Source organism: Mirounga leonina, unplaced genomic scaffold, assembly GCF_011800145.1.
Source record: "Mirounga leonina isolate KUSES-001 unplaced genomic scaffold, KU_Mleo_1.0 Mir_154, whole genome shotgun sequence".
NCBI classification, from domain to species: domain Eukaryota; kingdom Metazoa; phylum Chordata; class Mammalia; order Carnivora; family Phocidae; genus Mirounga; species Mirounga leonina.
In genome coordinates this window covers 47,207,991-47,227,331 of record NW_023270389.1, presented here as the reverse complement: position 1 = coordinate 47,227,331, position 19,341 = coordinate 47,207,991, and the positions used below count along the sequence as shown (strand labels likewise).

The following is a 19,341-nucleotide window of genomic DNA, read 5'->3' as shown; positions in this document are numbered from 1 at the left end:
GAGAAGCAGGCTCCCCACTGAGCCAGGAGCCCGATGTGGGGCTCGATCCCAGGACCCCGGGATCATGACCCGAGCCGAAGGCAGACGCCCAACCATCTGAGCCACCCAGGTGCCCCTATAGATACATATTTCTAATTGAGTAAGACAAGTTAATGGAAAGTAAGACTTATAAGAATCTATTTATATTAAAGAATGTCTGTACTAGAAAAGAATGCTTCAGGACATGTATAGGTCACATAATGTCATTACTGTTTGAGGTAAATGCTATACTGAGAATACATCCATCCCATGTTTACAGTGATGCTTCTTAAGATTTTAAGCAACATGTATCAGGTAAATGTTTTTGTCCTTTTATTTCTCTATTTTAAAAAGGAGGCTCCATAAAAAGAATTCCTTTTAAATTCTTTTAATTAGATGTACATTTTATATCCAGCCCAAGTACATCTTCTTTCATTCGCTCGGGAACATTTAAGTGTCACTGTGGTGCACCTATCAGGGTTAGATGTGAAGACCATAGGGTGGAACATACAAGGTTGAATGTAGTTGGGGGGGGTGGGGGGAGCCAATGACCAAGATGTGCCTTTGAGGAGTTCATAGTACAGCTGGAGAGAAGCCTGCATCTTAACTACAGGATTACAATAATGTGTGATGAACACAATAAAAAGGCCACGGGAGCAGCAAAGACCTTGCCAAAGGGGCCAGGGGGCATACAGCAAAATAGACATAAAATTCTTTCCAGAGTAGAATGTTGGCTAAAGCTCTCTCCCATAGTTTCTCTAATTAAAATGATCCATCTAAACTTGTCATTACATCATCTCACTGTCCCTCACAATTGTTTCGAATTGCTGAGTTGTGACTGTGCATTCCAAGGGTATTCCGTGTGGCCACCGAAGCAAGCGCGGGACGTGAGGACAGCGTGCCTCCCTCGGGGATGTGGCTGTCGCCTGACAGGCCCCTTCCAGGCCCGTTCCCCGTGGCTCCTCCTATAGCATGGGAGAGTCTTTCCTTTTAGGACTTGGTGGCTCGACAGGTTTGGAAGGATTGGGGAAGGGGAGGCTTCCTTGAGTTCTACTGCCGGGCGAAGACAGGAAATTGAGCAAGTCAAATGGCAGAGGCAAAACCACCGTGGAAGGTTTGTCGGTGGACAGGGATTGGAGGGTGTGGAGGTACCGCAGCTGAACAGCGGCCGGAGTGCCTGCCAGAATCTCAGCTGCCCTTCTCAGGGACTCGGACGCGGCCTTCTCCCCCTCCGCAGCGATCACCTGGGAACAGATGTGAGGAGAAGCAAAGTGGTTTGTTCTTACTCACTATTCAGTGTCCCTCAGCGAACGAGCACGGAGCACCGCCTGGCGCCAGGCCCTGTGAAGCAGCCAGCAGGCTGACGGCCTTCTTGCTCAAGGATCCTGGTCTAGGGGAGATTGGCTGCACTCTTCGTTGTAATTTAGGGCCGAATTTGTCAAGGGCCCTGACAAGCATAGTGATGTGTTAGGGGAGTTATTATGTCTGCAGGTGGGGCTCCTGGGTGGCTCAGTCGTTAAGCGTCTGCCTTCGGCTCAGGTCATGATCCCAGGGTCCTGGGATCGAGCCCCACATCAGGCTCCCTGCTCCGCGGGAAGCCTGCTTCTCCCTCTCCCACTCCCCCTGCTTGTGTTCCTGCTCTCGCTGTCTCTCTCTCTGTCAAATAAATAAATAAAATCTTAAAAAAAAAAAAAATTATGTCTGCAGGGCCTTGAACGATTAGTAGGATTTTGCCATATTGAGAAAAAGTTGGCCAGCATTCTAGGCGAGGACGTGGAAGCCTGAAGCGGGGACTCCTAACCAGGGCAAAATGAACGAGTGAGCATTTCAGAGGAAAAAGCACGAAGCTCACCACCCAAATGCCACCTTAAAGTGGACTAAGAGGACTAGACTCAGATCTAGAAGCAACTCTGCCCAGAGGACCACTTTCTTCCCTTCCTCCTCTCAACACTCCTCGGTTACTGAGCTCCTCTGTGGTGGGGTTCTTCACCTGCTTTCTCTTCTTTAAGAGCAATCTGTCTCCCCTTCAGTCCTCCTTTTCCTTTTCCCAGCACCCCTCCCACCCCCACCTCCATCCCCAGGAGCTGCTGGTGGCTAGCGCTGTGCGGCCGGCAGGCCTGCCTGGCGTGACCTTCTCTTGGCTCTGGCATTGAGCGAATCGGGCCTCATCGTGGTCATCCCTCCACAGCCTGCACGCAGCTAGGGATACAGGTCTGCTGTCATTCACGCATTAACACAGAGGTGACAGGTGGCTGATATTACCAAGGAAAGATGCCAGCTCGAGGGAAGAGGGATGGCGGGGGTGGGGGGGGGAGGGGGAGGATGCCTTTCAGGAGAGCGAGTGAAGGCAAGACGCGAGGAGGAGGAGGAGCTCACTGTTTCCAGTGGCTTCAGAGAGAGGGCATCGCGGAAAAGGCTGGGTGGCACTAGTCAGGCGGCTATGAACACACTTTAAGGGAATACTTTTAATAGGGTGGGGTGGGGGGCACCAGCTCTGGAGGAGTGGGAGGTGAGGAAGCAGGGGAAATGTTCTCAGTGGGGGGCGGGCCTGCACCGCACTGGCTCACCCGCACTTTGGCCTGTCTCTGCGCTTCGGCCTCCACAGCCAGGGAGTGCTGGAGCCCCGCCGGCAGCCTGACATCCTTGCTGGAAAAGAAAGAGCGTGGACAGGTAGGTGTGCAGCACTGCTTTTAGCAGCCAGGGGTTCAGCCAGACTGGCCAACGTCTCTGTTATTTCAGGATGCCCGGCAAATTCTGATCTAACAGGGTGGCCGTCCCTAGACCTCTAAGGCCAATGGTGGGCAGAGAAGGGCCGCTCGAAAGTCAGTGCCTCAACTGCAGACACACGATCACTGATGTTACAGCAGCACCCTGGTTTGCTCTGTGCAAGGAGAACACATTCTTTAGTCGATAGATGATTATGATTTTTCCTACTTAAGGTTTAATCTAAATCCCAGCTATTAAATTTGAACAATGAAAAACAGCTTTGATGAGCCATACTATCCGTGATAGGGGAAGGCATCTACGTTTATGAAGGAATTGATTTTGAAAAGAGTAGAACTGACCGCATAAGAGTAATACTTAACGTTATTACATAAAGGATACAAAATTGTATTTTTACCCTGTTTGTAACTACGAAAATGACATAGCCAGAAAACAATCCGGCAGTTCCATGGAGAGTTAAACATAGAGTTACTATACGAGTCAGCAATTCTACTGCTAGGTATATGTGAAAACATGTTCCCACAAAATCTTGCACATGAACGGGCACTGCAGTGTTCTTCAGAATAGTCCTAAAGTGGAAACAACCCAAATGTCCATCAGCGAACGAGCAGGTTAACCAAATGAGCTGTAACCACACAATGGATATTAATTGACCGTCAAAAGGAATGATGTCCTGATTCCTGCTTCACCACAGATGAACCTTGAAAACAACATGCTAAATGAAAGCAGCCAAACATAAAAGGCCATATAACATTTGTATGAAATGTCCAGGATAGCCAAGTACACAGAGATTAGTGTCGTCAGGCTGGGGGGAAAGGGAGCAATGAGGAGTCCCTGCTTGACAGGTGTGGGCTTTCTTTTTGGGGTGATGAAAATGTTCTGGAATTAGACAGTAATGATGGTTACACCACTCCATGAATATAATAAAAACACTCGTACTTTAAAATGGTTATAATGGTGAGTTTTTATGTTATGTGAATTTTATCTCAAAAAATTATTTTAACTCCATGGAGAGAAAATCATGAAAGTAATTTGCCTAAATGTCACAGTGGCTGGTTATGGCTCTGAGTCCTAGGTAATTTTTTCCTTTGTCCGAATTTATGCAGTGTGGCTATAGTACTCATTGAAAATAATTTTTAAAAGTTATTTTAAAATAAAACCAAAATATTTCCCTTTATCACATTGTTCTTCTTGCTTAATTTCCTACCCACATTTCTGTTCTCTCCACTTTGATTCCCCAAATACAGGTCACTGAATCCAAGGCCACCTGTGGAGGGAAGAGTTGAGATGTCAGTGAGAACCTCCAGGTGAGAGTAGAGTACCCCTATGCCCTCATGGCCATTGTTCTGAACTGAGAAAGTACATTTCCTCTGAAGGAACATTCATTTCCTTTTTTGTTTTAATGTTACGGTGCCTTGCAAAAAGTTGCTTAACTTTGGGGCACCTGGGTGGCTCAGCTGGTTAAGAATCTGACCATTGATTTTGGCTCAGGTCATGATCTCAGGATCATGAGATCGAGCCCCACATGGGGCTCCATGCTGAGTGTGGAGCTTGCTTGAGATTCTCTCTCTCTCCCTTTGCCACTCTCCCTGCTCTCTCTCTCTCTTAAAAAAATAAAGCTGCTTAACTTTGCACAGTGCCACTCAATAAATACTTGTGGAATTAAAGATGGTGTGGTAGGCTGAATAATGGCTCCCCAAGACATCCATGTTCTTATCTCTGAAACCTGTGAATGTTACCCCAGAAGAGACCTTGCAGATGGGATTAAGTTAAAATCGCCCCATTTATGGGGCGATTATCTAGGATCTTCCCTGTGGGTCCCAAATGCAGTCACAAGTCCTTTTAAGGGGGAACAGAGGGAGATGTGACTACAGAAGAGGAGAAGGTGATGTGATTCTGTGGGCAGAGTTTGGAGGGATTGAAGGTTGGAGGGATTGAAGGTTGGAGGGATTGAAGATTTGGAGGGATTGAAGATTGAGGAAGGGGCCACGAGCTGGGGAAACGGGGCTGCTAGAAGATGGAAAAGGCAAGGAAATGATTTCTCCTCTTGGAACCTCCAGAACGAAGCTGCCCTGCTGACACCTTGACTTTGCCCCAGTGAAATTATTTTTGGACTCCTGGCCTTCAAAACTGTATGAGATTAAATTGGCATTGCTGTAAGTCACCAAGTGTGTGGTAATTTGTCACAGAAGCAATGGGAAACCAATACAGACAGTGAACTTGATAAATCTGTTTTAAGATGCACTTATTAGAGAACCAGAGTCTAATCTCTCCCAAATGGTTTTCATTTAGAGGTGCTTCCTTCCTGCCGGTGGCCCCCGTTTGCCCCACCTCCCAGGCCCAGAAGGCAGAAGACGATGAACTGTAGGCTCTGGAAAAGAGGGGCAGGGCATGGCACGCCCCGGGGGGGGGGGGCCCTACTCTTTTCTGGTTCACTGATGTTATTTCTCAGTGGCTGGACATCTAGCTAGCTTAGTGCACCGAGAGCCCTGAGAAGGCTGACTCATCTGGGTGGGGGTGAGGGGGTGATGAGAGGAAGGAGTGTTGAAAAGACCTCACACAGGAGGTGGCATCTTAAAAGACAAATAGGACTTCGCCTGTGGAGAAAAGGGAAACATTCCTTGCAGAGGAGGCCCATGGAAAATGCCAGAGAAACGCTGAGGGGGATGGAGGGTTAGCCCACGGGGGAGGGGGGGGTTGGGGGGAGGATGGGAAGGAGTGGGGCTACAACAGTTGGCTCCTTTGTTCACTCATCCGGAGAACATTATCTGCCTGCTGTGTGACCTTGTCCTCTATCCTTTAGAGGGGAGGGGTGAACAGGAAGAGAGGCTGAGGGTGCCGAGGGGGAGCACGCTGGACTGGTTTTTTTTTTTTTTTTTTTAAAGGTTTTATTTATTTATTTGACAGAGAGAGACACAGCGAGAGAGGGAACATAAGCAGGAGGAGTGGGAGAGGGAGAAGCAGGCTTCCTGCTGAGCAGGGAGCCGGATGCGGGGCTCGATCCCAGGACCCTGGGATCATGACCTGAGCCGAAGGCAGACGCACAATGACTAAGCCACCCAGGCGCCCCTGGAGTGGTTTTTAATTTCCAGAGCAGGAACTGCCCGTGTCCCTCGTGTTCTAATTTCTTGTTTCTTTTTAGTTCTTTTGTTTCTGAATTTGTCCCTTTTCCACCAAGACTCTAATCTCAGTTTTATAAGTAACAAGCTGGACAAGTCACCTGCGAAGATGAGTGCTCAGGTGCCATCAGGCACAATCACTACCTAAATGCCTTTGGTCCTCCGGGCTTCTGCTGGAGGTCCTCCTTTCGGCAAGACAACATTCCGACCTTCCTGACTCGATTCTGGGCCAGGGAGCCTGTGGCCCCCACGACAGGCTCCCCGACTGGTGGTAACTGCCATTTGGCCAGCTGCCAGGAATCCGGCTTTGTTCTCCCGTCTCAATACCTTTGCCACATTGTCTTGGTAAGAACGGAAGATGCCACTGTGGCGGAGGGTGAGGAGGCTGAGCTTGCCGCCTGGCGGCTGGATGGGGCTGCCCGTGAGGCACTTCCTGCTCCTCGATTCCCTCCCTAATTCCCAATCAATTAAATCTCAGTGATTGATTGGGAGATTAATCATGTAAGGGTCTGTGACATTTTCTTTTTAGCTGAAAGTCTTATTTGAACTAACTTTGCCTGTTTCCCCAGCTAGACTGTCAACTCCCAGGAACCATGCCTTCTCATGTCTGTGGGACCAGCCGTGTCCCACGTGGCCCCATCTTCCCTGCCAGCTCTCTTTGGGCTCTGGGGGCACGTTCCAGTGAGTGTAGAGCCACTGGGGTGGGGGGATGAAGGGCAGAACCTGTGGCAATGACTGACTAGTCATCACCTGGTTGATTCAGGGTCAGTCTGGCAACCTCTCACTCAGCTGTCAGCTCCTTGAGGGATGGTACCTTCAACAGTGAACGCCTGCCAGATGCTTCCATTGCATGTGCTTCAATAAATGACCGATGAAGAAATGAATAAAAGAGAAAGAGGTATTTCAACATATTAGATGATAAATTTGTTGAAGTACCTTTATATCTTGGGCAATGCTCTTCCTCTCTAGAAGAATTTCAGTGAGGGATCGGTGTGCTAGGAGACGCTTCATGGTGGTCTGCACAAGAAATTGGACAGCTCTGGGCACGTGAGCAAGACTGCTTAGGAGGACAGAGGCATTTTCCATTCGATAGTAGCAGATGGCATCCATCTCCATTATAAACATGTCTTTGGTCACAACCTGGGCAGAAAAAAGAGTTTGGAGAACATGATTTTTTTTTTTTTAAGATTTTTATTTATTTATCAGAGACAGAGAGAGTGCACAAGAAGGGGTAGGGGCAGAGGCAGAAGGAGAAGCAGACTCCCCACTGAGCAGGGAGCCCAATGTGGGACTCGATCCCAGGACCCTGGGATCATGACCTGAGCCAAAGGCAGCCATTTAACCGACTGAGCCACCCAGGCGTCCCGAACAGGACTTAGTTTAGTGCTCTTTTCCCAGGGGGATGATAGAGAAGCTAAATGTGTTCAAGGGAAATTTTCTCAGTAAGATTATAGGAAAAAAAAAAAAAAGAGTTGTTGGCCCACCCTTTTATTCGAAATAGATGTGTTTTTGAAGATTCTGGAGTTTTTATGAAATACACTAAAGAACTCACAATTTAAAGGAATCCTGTTGTAAATAGTTTTGTAAAAATATCAGGAATAATTTTCTTAGACAAAAACATTCAGTTAATTGTATATCAGGTCTTTTTAAACTGATGCCAAGGGGCACCTGGGTGGCTCAGATGGTTAAGCATCTGCCTTTCGCTCAGGTCATGATCCTGGGGTCCTGGGATCAAACCCCACATCAGGCTCCTGGCTCAGCAGGGAGCCTGCTTCTCCCTCTCCCTCTGCTCATGCTCTCTCTCTTTCTGTATCTCTGTCAATTGAATAAATAAAACAAAAATCTTAAAAAAAAAAACAAAAACCGATGCCAAAAAATGTGCTTAAAAGAGAAGCACGTTCTGGGAAACAAGTGCTCTGATGTTGTTTGCTGAGTGTCCACTAGGGGGCAGACTGGTGCTACACACCAAGAGACCTAAAAGCTGCTCATTCTCAACATTTCCATTTTTAGACACTTATCACAAGGACATATTTTTAAGGATTTAGCTGCAAGGATGTCATTCATAGTATTGTTTATTATAATAAAAAATTAGAAATCAATTAATATTCACAACAGGGAATTGTGAATTGTGGTACATCCATACATTGAAATGCTATGTGTCCATTTAAAACAAAGGGCGCCTGGGGGACTCATTGGGAAGAGCAGGCGACTCTTGATCTCGGGGTTGTGAGTTCAAGCCCCATGTTGAGTGTAGAGATTACTTAAAAATAAAATCTTGAAAAAAAATAAGACAAAGGGGTAGAAATATAGCTAATATATGAAAACATGATCCAACAGAGTATTGAGGGAAAAAAGACATGTTATGAAATAGTATGATATGTCCACCTGCCTGTAAATATAACCACATACATAGAAAAATTTGAAAGGATACACTCTGATAAAAGGGGAAGCTAGCCTAGCCAAGCTGACACATAAAATTAACCATCACAAAGTCCTTTGCCCATTTTTAAGTGAGTTGTTTGCTTTCTTGTTGATTTGTAAGATTTCTTTATATATCATGGGTATTAATCCCTTATCAGAAGTATTATTTGCAAATATTTTCTCCCACCCATAGGTTATCTGTTTAGTCTTTTGATTGTGTCCTTTGATACACAGGAGTTTTTAACTTTGATACAATCCATATCTCTACTTTCCTCTTCGACTTTTGAGCTTAAATAGTCATTTTGACTTGGACCAGAATTGGTAGCTCAGCCATACAAAACGTAGAGAGAAAGCAAAATCCATCATTTGACTTACCTCATGAAAGGGTATCTCCAAAGTTTGGAGGCGAAGGTCAACCTTGTGGTAGGTATCCAGGCAGGGCAAAAAGAAGAAAAGGCCTAGAAGAGGGGGGTGGAGAAATTGACAGGTGAATGGTTAGTATGGAGATTGTTTGGGGTTCACCTCTTCGGGGTGAGGTTGCATATTGCATTGCTTTCCTTAGCCTCCAACTACACACAGACTGATTGGGCAATCCCACCTCTATCCTGATAGTGAGTTTGTGGTTGCTAAAGTTACCAGACAATTTTTTGTTCAATCTAGAACACTTTTGAGGGTGAAAGGTGAGCGTTGTTACAACTTACTCCAGGACAACAGACATAAGTGGGGATTAATCCCAGCAAAATGGGCTGTATGGTCACCTTGGTCATGGTGCTAACCCCTCCAGATCTTGAGTAACATGTCTGTCTTCTTCACTAGATTTAACTCCCTAACGAGAGTGTCTCATGCACCCTCGTTAGTTTTAGTGCTTGACTTGTAAAATTATTTTTGAATCCATGCGTGTACCAACATGACCAACTTTAGAGCCGGCAACCTCCATGTGGTACTTCTTAAAATGTGAACCCCAGAGGGTATCACAATAGCAATATCATGATACCAGCTTCATGTTACCTAATGTCATATACAAGGTCAGTGTGCAGTATTTTTAAATTGATTTATTGAGATTTTCTGAGAGCCACTGGGCAGTGTGGGCTCCTGTAAGAGCCAACAAGCAGCACCTCACAGAGCCCAGGACCTCTCTGAGGAGCAGCCCAGCTACTAGCCCTTTCTAGCCCCAGTAAAGAAGGATGCAGAAAACTAGAACCAGAACAAGATGGTCCCTGTCCTAGACCACAGGGTCTGGCTCTACTTTTGCGTGGATCCGTCTGTTTGTTCTGAATTGTCAAACTCAGATTTGTGTCTTCTGGTCTAGTCTCTGTTCTCTACTTGTTTCTGTAAAGCTGGCTTGGAACTTCCAGTATATGCACCTGGGACTTCGCTCCTTCCCTTGCCTTTCTGGCTAGCTGGAATCTCCAAACCCCAACTACTTTAGACTTTGTGGACTAACCATATTTCTATCTGTGCTTGGACCTCTGGACATCAACTCCACTATACTTTAAGGTCCTAGAGATCAGAAACCATCTCATTTATCCATCTTCACCTCCTGGGCAGTTATACAATATCTAAGACACAGGAAGTGCTCCATCTATGTTTTCTAAATTCCATGAACCAAAGGCCAATTTGTCACTCGGATGCTGGACTTTTCCTATCTCCCATGGTTTGGTCTGACCCCCTGTATCTGAACTAGCTCAGCTTTGCTCAGCACTCTAACCAAAACATGTTCTGCTCAAACCAGTGCCCAGCCATGGGTCCTAAGCCTACTTGCTAGTCTAGCCAGCCTGGCCCCGGCACTTGACTCTGCACCCAGCCTCCTTCTTGGCCACTGTTACCCGATAGTAATGCTCTCTGAAGAATCTTTCATAACCTGTGTTACAAGTAACAGATTAGAAAATGCAGATATCACAAATCAGGTTATGTCATATAATCTGAGGTCCATATTACAAATATGCACGGATTGAAGAAACTGGCAAGTCTATGGGGGGTAGAAGGGTGTTTCATACCAGGGCCTTTGGCTCTTCCAGGAAGCAGGTGTCCCAGTCGGAATATTATTACTCTCTCATACTCTTGTACAACCTAAAGGGAAAAATAATACTTTTGAAACACTCCAAGAAAGAAAAATAAAGTCTTCAAAAGGACTTGGCACACGAGCGTGATCCTGGATACCAGAAAACTTTAGTTTTGAGAACCAAGAAAAAATTTCTATTAATATTTACATTTCCAAAATCTACACTTAGTAAGTGTAGAACTTCAGAAACCCGTGCAAGTATATTGGCCATGTTAATTTTAGAGCCCATGAACAGAATTTTGATTAAAGAGTCATGATTATCTAAAAAAATAATGCTTCTACTACCTCCGACATTCGAAATCAAGAAAATCACAGCATGTTTAATCTTGTATTTTGCTGTGACTTCTGCCATTATTAGCTTTTATATGGATCCCACATTCGCTATTTAATAGAAATAGCTATTAAATAGCTATTTGTTTCAAACAGCAATTTCTTCTGAGGTTGCTTCAAAATGATTCATGTGGATTTCAATTTGCCAATTCTCATTGGTGACTGTATCTAGAAAAATTAAGTGTGCCCTGAAAATATGTAGTTATTTTTAAACGACAAAAAGGGAGATTCTCTGTGTAGAAATGTCTGCATGTTAGGAGAGAAACAGGAACGTTAACACACACTACTTCAAAAATAAACTTCATTTTTCTGGCCCAGTATCAAAATCTGGGTTCTTTTTTTTTTTTTTTTTTTTTTTTAAAGATTTTATTTGTTTATTTGACAGAGAGAGACACAGCGAGAGAGGGAACACAAGCAGGGGGAGTGGGAGAGGGAGAAGCAGGCTTCCCACGGAGCAGGGAGCCCGATGCGGGTCCCGATCCCAGGACCCTGGGATCATGACCCGAGGTGAAGGCAGACGCCCAACAACTGAGCCACCCCGGTGCCCCAAAATCTGGGTCCTACTACTTGCTTATCATTAGCTTATTTGGTCTGTTTATTTGTATATATGCCCCACCCGTGAACTTCTGTTGAATGAAAAAATGGATTATTTGTGACTGTAGACATGTTTTCCTTCTTCATCCTCCCTCCACTTTAGAAAGCTCCACTGAATGATAATTAGTCAAATACGAAAATGTCATGAAGAGACCAAAAGTAACACGTTTTGAAGTGTGCTTCCTAAGGGAACAGGCTCCCTACCCCACTGTAAGTCCCTTGGGGTCAAGTACCAGGTCTTGTTGATCCTTCCAAGGTTTACAACTCCTGTGCCTGAATCTTGCCTTGTTTGTTGAAACAATGAATGAGAACGAATGCCTAGATTTGGTTCCCAGAGCAGGCCCCAGGCATCCCTGATTTCCTGGCTCCCTGGCATTACTTGTTTCATTTCTGCTTTTACTGGGAGAAACAAATTCTTCCTAGAGATGCAGAGGAGCCTTACTCCTTCAAGACCTTGGTCAAATGTTACACATCATTCTGCTTTAGTATCCTCTACCTAATTGACTTTTAGGGTTTACCATCTTTTTTTCCCCCCCTAAAGATTTATTTAATTATTTTAGAGAGTGAGAGAGAACACACACGCACGGGGAGGCGCAGAGGGAAAGGGAGAGAGAATCTTCAATCAGACTCCCGGCTGAGCACAGAGCCTGATGTGGGGCTCAATCCCAGGACCCTGAGATCATGACCTGAGTCAAAATCAAGAGTCCAATGCTTAACCCACTGAGTCACCCAGGTCCCAAGACAAAATGGAATTTAAAACAAATACAAAAATGTGCTAGTGATAAAGAGAGACATTGTATAACAATAAAAGGGTCAATGTGTTAGGAAACTATAACAATGATGAACATACATGTACCTAAAAACAGAGATCTAAAATATAAGAAGCAAAAACCAAAAGAACTGAAGGGAGAAATAGACAATTCAAGCAACAAAAATAGCTGGAGAATTTAATATTCCACTTTCAATCATGTAGAGAACAACTAGACAGAAGATAAACAAGGAAATAAGACTTGAGCAACATGATACACAAACTAGACCTAACAGACATCTACACACAACACCCAACAACAGCAAAATACACTTTCTTCTCAAGAACACATGAAATATCGGGGCTCCTGGGTGCTCGGTTGTTAAGCGTCTACCTTTGACTCAGGTCATGATACCGGAGTACCAGGATTGAGCCCTGCATCAGGCTCCCTGCTTAGTGGGGAGTCTGATTCTCCATCTGACTCTCTCCCCTCTGGTGCCCTCTCTTTCTCACTCTCTCAAATAAGTAAAAATCTTTAAAAGAATAAAAAGAACACATGAGACATCTGTAGGATAGATCAAATGCTAGTCATAAAACAAACCTCAATAAATTTAAAACTATTAAAATTATACAAAGTATATTATCTGATTACAATGGAATGAAATTGGAAATCATTAACAAGGAAGTTTGGGGAATTCACAAATATATAGAAACTGAATGGGGTGCCTGGGTGGCTCAGTTGGTTAAGCGACTGCCTTCGGCTCAGGTCATGATCCTGGAGTCCCTGGATCGAGTCCCTGGATCGAGTCCTTGGATCGAGTCCCGCATTGGGCTCCCTGCTCAGCAGGGAGCCTGCTTCTGCCTCTGACCCTCCCCGCTCTCATGTGCTCTCTCTCTTTCTCTCTGTCTCAAATAAATAAATAAAATCTTAAAAAAAAAAAAAAAACACTGAATGACGTACTCTAAAATAACCAATGGATCAAAGAAGAAATCAAAAGAGAAATTAGAAAATATTTTGAGCTGAATGAAAACAAAAACACAGACACCAAAACATATGGGATGCAACTAAAGCAGTGCTTAGAGGAAAATTTATAGCTGTAGATGCCTATGATAAAAGAGAAGAAATACTCAAAATAAAACCCTAACTGTCTACCATAAGACACTGGATATAGAAGAGCAAACTAACCCTAAGGCAAGCAGAAAGAAGAAAATAAGGAAGATTAGAGTGGAAATAAATGCAATAGAAAATAGAAAAATAATAGAGAAAATCAACCAAAGTTGGTTCTTTGAAAAGATCAACAAAATTGACAAATATTTAGCTAAATGGACCACGGGGAAAAAAAAGAAGACTCAAATTTCCAAAATCAGGAATGAAAAAGGAATGACAGGAACATCATTACTGTCCTTACTGAAATAAAAAAAAAGATTATAAAAGAAAATACTATGAAAGACTATATGCCTCAAAATAGATATAATTTAGGTGAAATGGACAAATCCCTGTATAGATGCAACTACCGAAACTGGCTTGAGAAAAACAAAAACAAAAAAACCCCTGAAAAGACCCAGAAGTAAAAGACTGACTTAGCAGTTTTGAAATTTCCCACAGAGAAAAGTCCAGAACCAGATGGTTTCACTGGTGAATTGTGCCAAACATTTAACAAGAAAGTACTACCAGTCCTTCATAGATTCTCCCCAAAAAACCAAAAAGGACAGAAATCTGTCCAATTCTTTCTCTGAGGCCAGTATTACCCTGATGCCAAAACAAGAGAGAGACATCCCGAGAAAACTACAGACCAATATCTCTTAAGAATATAGAATCTTAAAACCCTCAACAAACTACCAGCAGCCTGAATCTGGGACCATAAAAAGAGAATTAGACACCATAGCCAAGTGGGGTTTATACCGGGAACACACAGTTGGTTTAACATCCAAAATGCAATGAATGTAATACACCATCTCAATAGAATAAAGGGAAAATACCACTTGTCTCAATGGATGCAGAAAAGACACTGGACAAAATCAACACCCTTTTGTGAGAAAGGAGGAGGGGGAGGAAGACGGGAGGAGGAAGGGAGGAGGGGGAGAATGGGGAGAGAAGCCTGCATGAGGAGTGCAATCAGCAATGGCCCCAGCAGCACCTGTAGCCTTCTAGCCAAGGACATGCTCTTCCCCAGCAGCCCCAGCCAATGATAACAATGGCGGGGGTATTCGGGCCCGGCCATTTCTGCCCATCAGGAAACTCCTCCTTGAAGCCGACTTTGCTCTGGAGTTCCCTCTCAGGCTGGCCAACACTACACCCTAGTCGGAGGCTCCTTCTGTCCTATCCTTCCTTCACTTCTCAGAGCGCAGGTGTCAGATCTGCATCATTGTCTGAAGGCTCCCTCTGCCTACTCTTATTCTCTCTCCCCTTAATCTTTCACAGACAGTGCCTCCCAATAAATCCCTTGCATTTCGAATTCTGTCTTGGCATGTGCTTCCCGAACAGACATGGCCTTCATTTACTTCAGGGACAGGCATGTGTAACCACCTGTGGGCCAAATCGTCGTTCATGGAATAGAAGCTGCCTGAGAGGTTTCCTAGAGTGCCAGAAGTGGACACCATCATCTATTCTGGGCTGACCTCTGTGTTGCAGGATGCAGATGACCTAGACGTAGACCCTGACCTGAGGGCTCTCAGTCTAATGGGAGAGATTGGGTGTCGACAAAGAGTATACGCGCGGTAAGTGCTGGAATGGATATGAAAGCAGAGAGACAAGAACACAAGGAAGGAAGTGATAGTCTGGGGGAGTCAAGGAAGGCTTCACAGTCACATGAGAGCAAGGTCTGAAAGGAATAAGAGCTCTCCTGGCAGAGGAGTGGGAGGTGAGGCCATTCCATGTGGAACAGACAGCACATACAAAGTCACAGTGGAGTGGACCTGGGGTCACTGAGAGGCACAAGGAAATTCCTTATTGGGTTCTCAAGAAGTCTTACCTTTATGCAGAACCAGATCGAAAAAGGGAAGGTCACAATGATGAAGAGCAGGGATGTGAGGACAAGGAGCCACTCACAGACCCCTAAACCTGAAGACTTGGTACCTAAAAAAAAAAAAAAAAAAAAAAAGGAAAAGAATAATTATATTAGAATGTTACCATATTCACTGACCAGTAGTACTTGTTGGTCCAGTTCTTGGTAGGAGGATCACAGCAGTGTGTAGACTTTGCTGGAAATTTAGAGGGAGCTGGATATCACTGGTCAGTTCACATGACGGGACATTGTCTGTGAAGGGCTCTGTGGGGCTGTGGAAGGTGGAGCAGGCTTCTGGAAAGGCAGTAGTGGGGTACCTGGAAGAAGCACAGAATCTGGGCAGAAGGTCTGGGTTCGAGTTCTGCTCCACCATTTTCTGTCCAGTGACCTTACGCAAGGCATATGAACTCTTCAAACGTGTTTCCTCATCTCCACAGTGGGGATGCTAACTAGCTCATAATAACTATCTCATAGCTCTCTCACGAGATAATCTTCACAGCATTGATGTATGAAATTTCGTATATACATGAAAATCACTGAAGTGTGCTTACCATGTATCAGGTGTTGATTCTGAAGTGATTCAAACCACATGTGTGCAGAGGCTCACCTTCCCTGAAATGACTTCCCCGACTACCACCTGCCCCAAACGTCTCAAATTCCTCCATTAGAGAACCTTCTTTGGATTAGGGTGTGGATCTCTAGGCAGTCTTTGAAAAATCATCTCTCTGGGGTAATATTAGCCTAGTAGTGTCTGTAAATAAAAGTAATGAGGAACTGGACTGCAGAATGTCCATGTTGCTTGAGTGATAAATGAAAACGTTTCAGGGAAAGTTAATCTCAAGAACACAAGCCTCCTGGGTTATTTACGTTGTGTCCCCAGGGCCTAGAATAGTGTCCGACACAAAAGAGGTTCTCCATAAATATTTATTGAATTGTAAGGATGAAGGAGTGGATAGAAAAAATTATTTAAATGTAACAGTTATGGAAACCTCAAGAATATTAATCTCTAGGTACTGGGAAACTGGCCAAACGGATACTATTTGTGAGTTTAAAAACATCATACAGGTGTTGACTAAAGATTAGGAAGGTGAAAAGCCTAATTTTAAGGGATGGGGGAAAAAGAGGAAAACTAGTTGGTAGGCTTGAATATTTGACTTCTGTGCTTGGAAAATAATTGGAAGGATCATCACCAAATTGATCACTTGGTACACAAGCTGCATCAGCCCAAAACTAACATCAGTGCTAAATGCTATAGTATGGTAGTTCCCGGAGTGTGTCCCACAGAACACTAATCCCACAGGGTGCTCTGCAAAGCAAGAGTTCCCTGGGAAAACAAGTTTAGGAAATCCTGTGTTCTGTGTCCTACTTCTAGAGCTCCCTAGTGCTCATCTGCATTTTGAGGCGAGGGGAATCCCTGCAGTAAAGAAGCATTCTTAGCTTTGTTTAACCCAGGATTTCCCAAACATTTGACAAGGCACTGTTTTCTCCAAGGAAATTCATGATCCATAAAATTGATTTCTCATGCAATCTATTTTGGGAAATGCTACTCTATCAACACCATGTTAGTTTTTACAATATTCTTCCTTAAGGACAATAAGGGTGGTATTGCCATGTTTAATTAGTTTATACATATTTCACTTGCCAGTGGTAACCATGGCAAGTAAAAAGAAATACATATACAGACAAAATAGCATTTTATAAAGGAAGAAAGGCCTCAAAATGCCTTCACATAAGAGTTGGAGATGTGAACAAAAAACTAATATTTATACCCCAAATTTAACTTACAGCTTTACTCACAAAGTACTGTTCTCTTGGAATGAGTTCCTTGAATATTCACATTGTTCAGTTTACATGAATAGTGAAATATTAAATGTTAGGGCAGGAAGAGCCTTAGATATGACATAGTCTAAGAATCTCCAACATTTTGGTAAGGTGGAGCTCTTTCATCTCTCCCAAGTCTTAAGGAGCCTGGTGGGAGGTGAGGAGAAGGAGGTGTTGTTGCTCCTCTTGCTTCCGGGGCCCCTGGAAGCCACAGAAACTTCCCAGGCAAGGGCTCAGCAAGGCCTCAATGGGACTTCTCATCTATTGCTTGGGGTCTTGGGTTCTAGTCACTTTATAGCTGGAGAGACTGAGTGAGGCCCACAAAAGTGACACTCCTTGCCTGAGGCCACACAGCTGGTGGCAGTGCTGGGACCGTGACCCGGAAGCAGGGGCAGCACCTTTCAAGGATGGGCTTTTTGGTCAGGCCATCTTACTCTGGAATTCTGGCCCTTCCATTTCCAGCTGTAGGTCTCTGGCAAGGTACTTAATTTCCCCGCATGTTTTCCGGTCAGTGATGCGGAAACAGTAATACTCAGTACAACACCCAGTGTGTGCCTGGCACATAGTAAAGACTCCACACATGGGGGCTCCCTTCGTGGCTCACCCCAACCGATGTGGTCTGACACACAGTTACAAGACCTCTCACCTCAGCAATACTGTAGCATTGAACCTAACAAACCTTTAATGCCTGGAAGTTTCTGACTGATGAAAGGGCATCCATTGGGCAAAAGGGCATTAACATGGTCCATACAAACTGCACCCCAACTGTAGGAATCTTTGTCAAATCGTACCTTTCAATGTTCCTGCATATACTGCATTGCTGGTAACCAGGAAATGTTAAAATTTCATAGCCCTCAGAAACCAAATAACACACAATTCCTTACTGACTTTCCTTGAGACCACTGTCATTCTACACTTAAGGTGTGATGAATTTTTTTCTTCCATTCACTACAAAAAAGGACTGGAAGCAGATAAATTTGTTCCTAAGAGTTGCTTTACCCACAGAAGCCAAAAAGATATTTTTCCCCGTGATTCCCTCCTTTGGTCTAACTTTCCTCTATTTTAGCTTGCAAGTGTTCTGTTCAAATTGGGTCTGTTCTTTGCTCCAAGCGTTGTGCAAAGTGCTTTGGATGGTATATCTCCTCTTATCCTCACACCTACCCTCCGAGGTAGGTACTGTGGTCATCCCCCTAGCATAGCTGGTTAAGGCCCCACCTCTGATCAATGGCTAGCGAGCTGAGATTTAAATTCAGGTCTAGCTCTTCTCCACTTGGCTCTGAGGCCAAAGGATCACCCCAAAGAAAGTTTAAAATACTTTTAGGTAAGACTGAGGGGTGGGGATGAGGAGAGGAGAATAAGCTGCCCAGTTGCCCAGAACCACCAGTTCATTCATGTTTTACTTAAATTAGGTGCCCATATACTCTTCCTTGGCCACAAAAACCGCTGCAAGATTCCTTTGCCAAAAGTGTTCATTGCTCCCCAACCTGGACCACTCTCCCTCCCACTTCCTATCCATGGCTCGCCTCTGAGACCAACGGTATTTAGTTGATGTTATCTGTATTTCTTCTGATGTATTTGGGTCCCCACACTGGGCAGGACGTCCGCGGGTCCTAACTCAGGCCTTTCATTTCCTGGGAATCCGAGCAGGTCCAGGAGGCTGCTCTGGCCTCGGTGGCTCTCAGCGCCGTGACTCGTTTCCCTCGATGGGCCATCCCTTGGGTACCACGTGGAAAGGCCACCCCGCCTCCCTCATCCCCGACCTGCCGTACCTTCCTCGGGCCGCTCGCTCTCCAGCAGCGCCACCACCTCGGTGCCCTCCTCACCGGAGCCCCGGACCTCATCCACGTCCACCACGGTGGCTGCGGGCGCGGGGGACTCCCCCCGACTCCCCGCCCGCTCGCGCCCTGCGTCCCGGCGCCCACGGCCTCCGCCGCCCCTCTCCGCCCTCGCCCTCTTGTTCTCCTTGTGGGGGGACCCGCCGCCTCTCCCGTGGGACTCTCTGGAGGAGCTCCGAGCCCTCCTCTCCATCGTCGGGGGCCGGCCCGGGAGCGCTGTCCGGGCGGAGTGACCCGCGGGCGCGACCCCGGACGGTAATGACCGCGGGCGGGCGTGGGGCGGGGCGCGGGGCGGGGGCTCTGCTCGCCGGGAGGCGGGACCGCGGGCCCTTCCAGCCCCCAGACTCGGGCGATCTCCCGCGACGCGTCTGTGTGAAGCCCGTGTGCCGCCTCGTGGTGTTTGAACATGGGTTTCTACAGACGACGATCTAGCTGTAAAGCAGGTTCAAGTTGCCTGCCCCACCCCGGGGGCCCGCAAATCGCCGAAAGTGCGGGGGGCTCCGCGCGGGATTTGTGAACGTCGTAGGAACTAGGGAATGTGGTCCTCGTGCAGCGCTAGACAGCTGGAGGGAACAGAGGAGGTCGACGAATTAGGGTCCCCAGGCGCCCCCTTATCCTCCTGGAGGCTTCCCGAGGGCGCCTCTCCCCCCTCGCCCTCATTTAT

The 19,341-nt window shown here is 45.7% G+C and overlaps 1 protein-coding gene across 2 annotated transcripts; it reads right to left on the bottom strand.

The window, feature by feature from the left end:
* Positions 1-434: 434 nt before the first annotated feature.
* Positions 435-18,870, bottom strand: NPHS2 (NPHS2 stomatin family member, podocin). 2 transcript variants are annotated; one of them, XM_035009554.1, is made up of 8 exons: positions 18,612-18,870; positions 14,989-15,092; positions 10,280-10,352; positions 8,658-8,740; positions 6,798-7,001; positions 3,954-4,009; positions 2,586-2,664; positions 435-1,262 (listed from the first exon to the last, which is right to left on the bottom strand). In XM_035009554.1, the coding sequence occupies exons 1-8, from the start codon at positions 18,868-18,870 to the stop codon at positions 984-986; spliced, it is 1,137 nt and encodes a 378-aa protein (XP_034865445.1). In that variant the 3' UTR covers positions 435-983. The 2 variants fall into 2 exon arrangements, with proteins under 2 accessions (XP_034865445.1, XP_034865446.1); XM_035009555.1 differs by lacking the exon at positions 6,798-7,001.
* Between the last annotated feature and the right edge of the window lie 471 nt (positions 18,871-19,341).

Bases quoted from the DNA above. Each gene is read 5' to 3' on its own strand.
- NPHS2 (XM_035009554.1), bottom strand. From the start codon at position 18,870: ATGGAGAGGAGGGCTCGGAGCTCCTCCAGAGAGTCCCACGGGAGAGGC. The intron at 10,353-14,988 runs GTAAGACTTCTT...TTTTCCCTTTAG, and splicing joins CGATCTGGTTCTGCATAAAG to GTTGTACAAGAGTATGAGAG. The intron at 8,741-10,279 runs GTATGAAACACC...CCCCTCTTCTAG, and splicing joins TGGAAGAGCCAAAGGCCCTG to GCCTTTTCTTCTTTTTGCCC.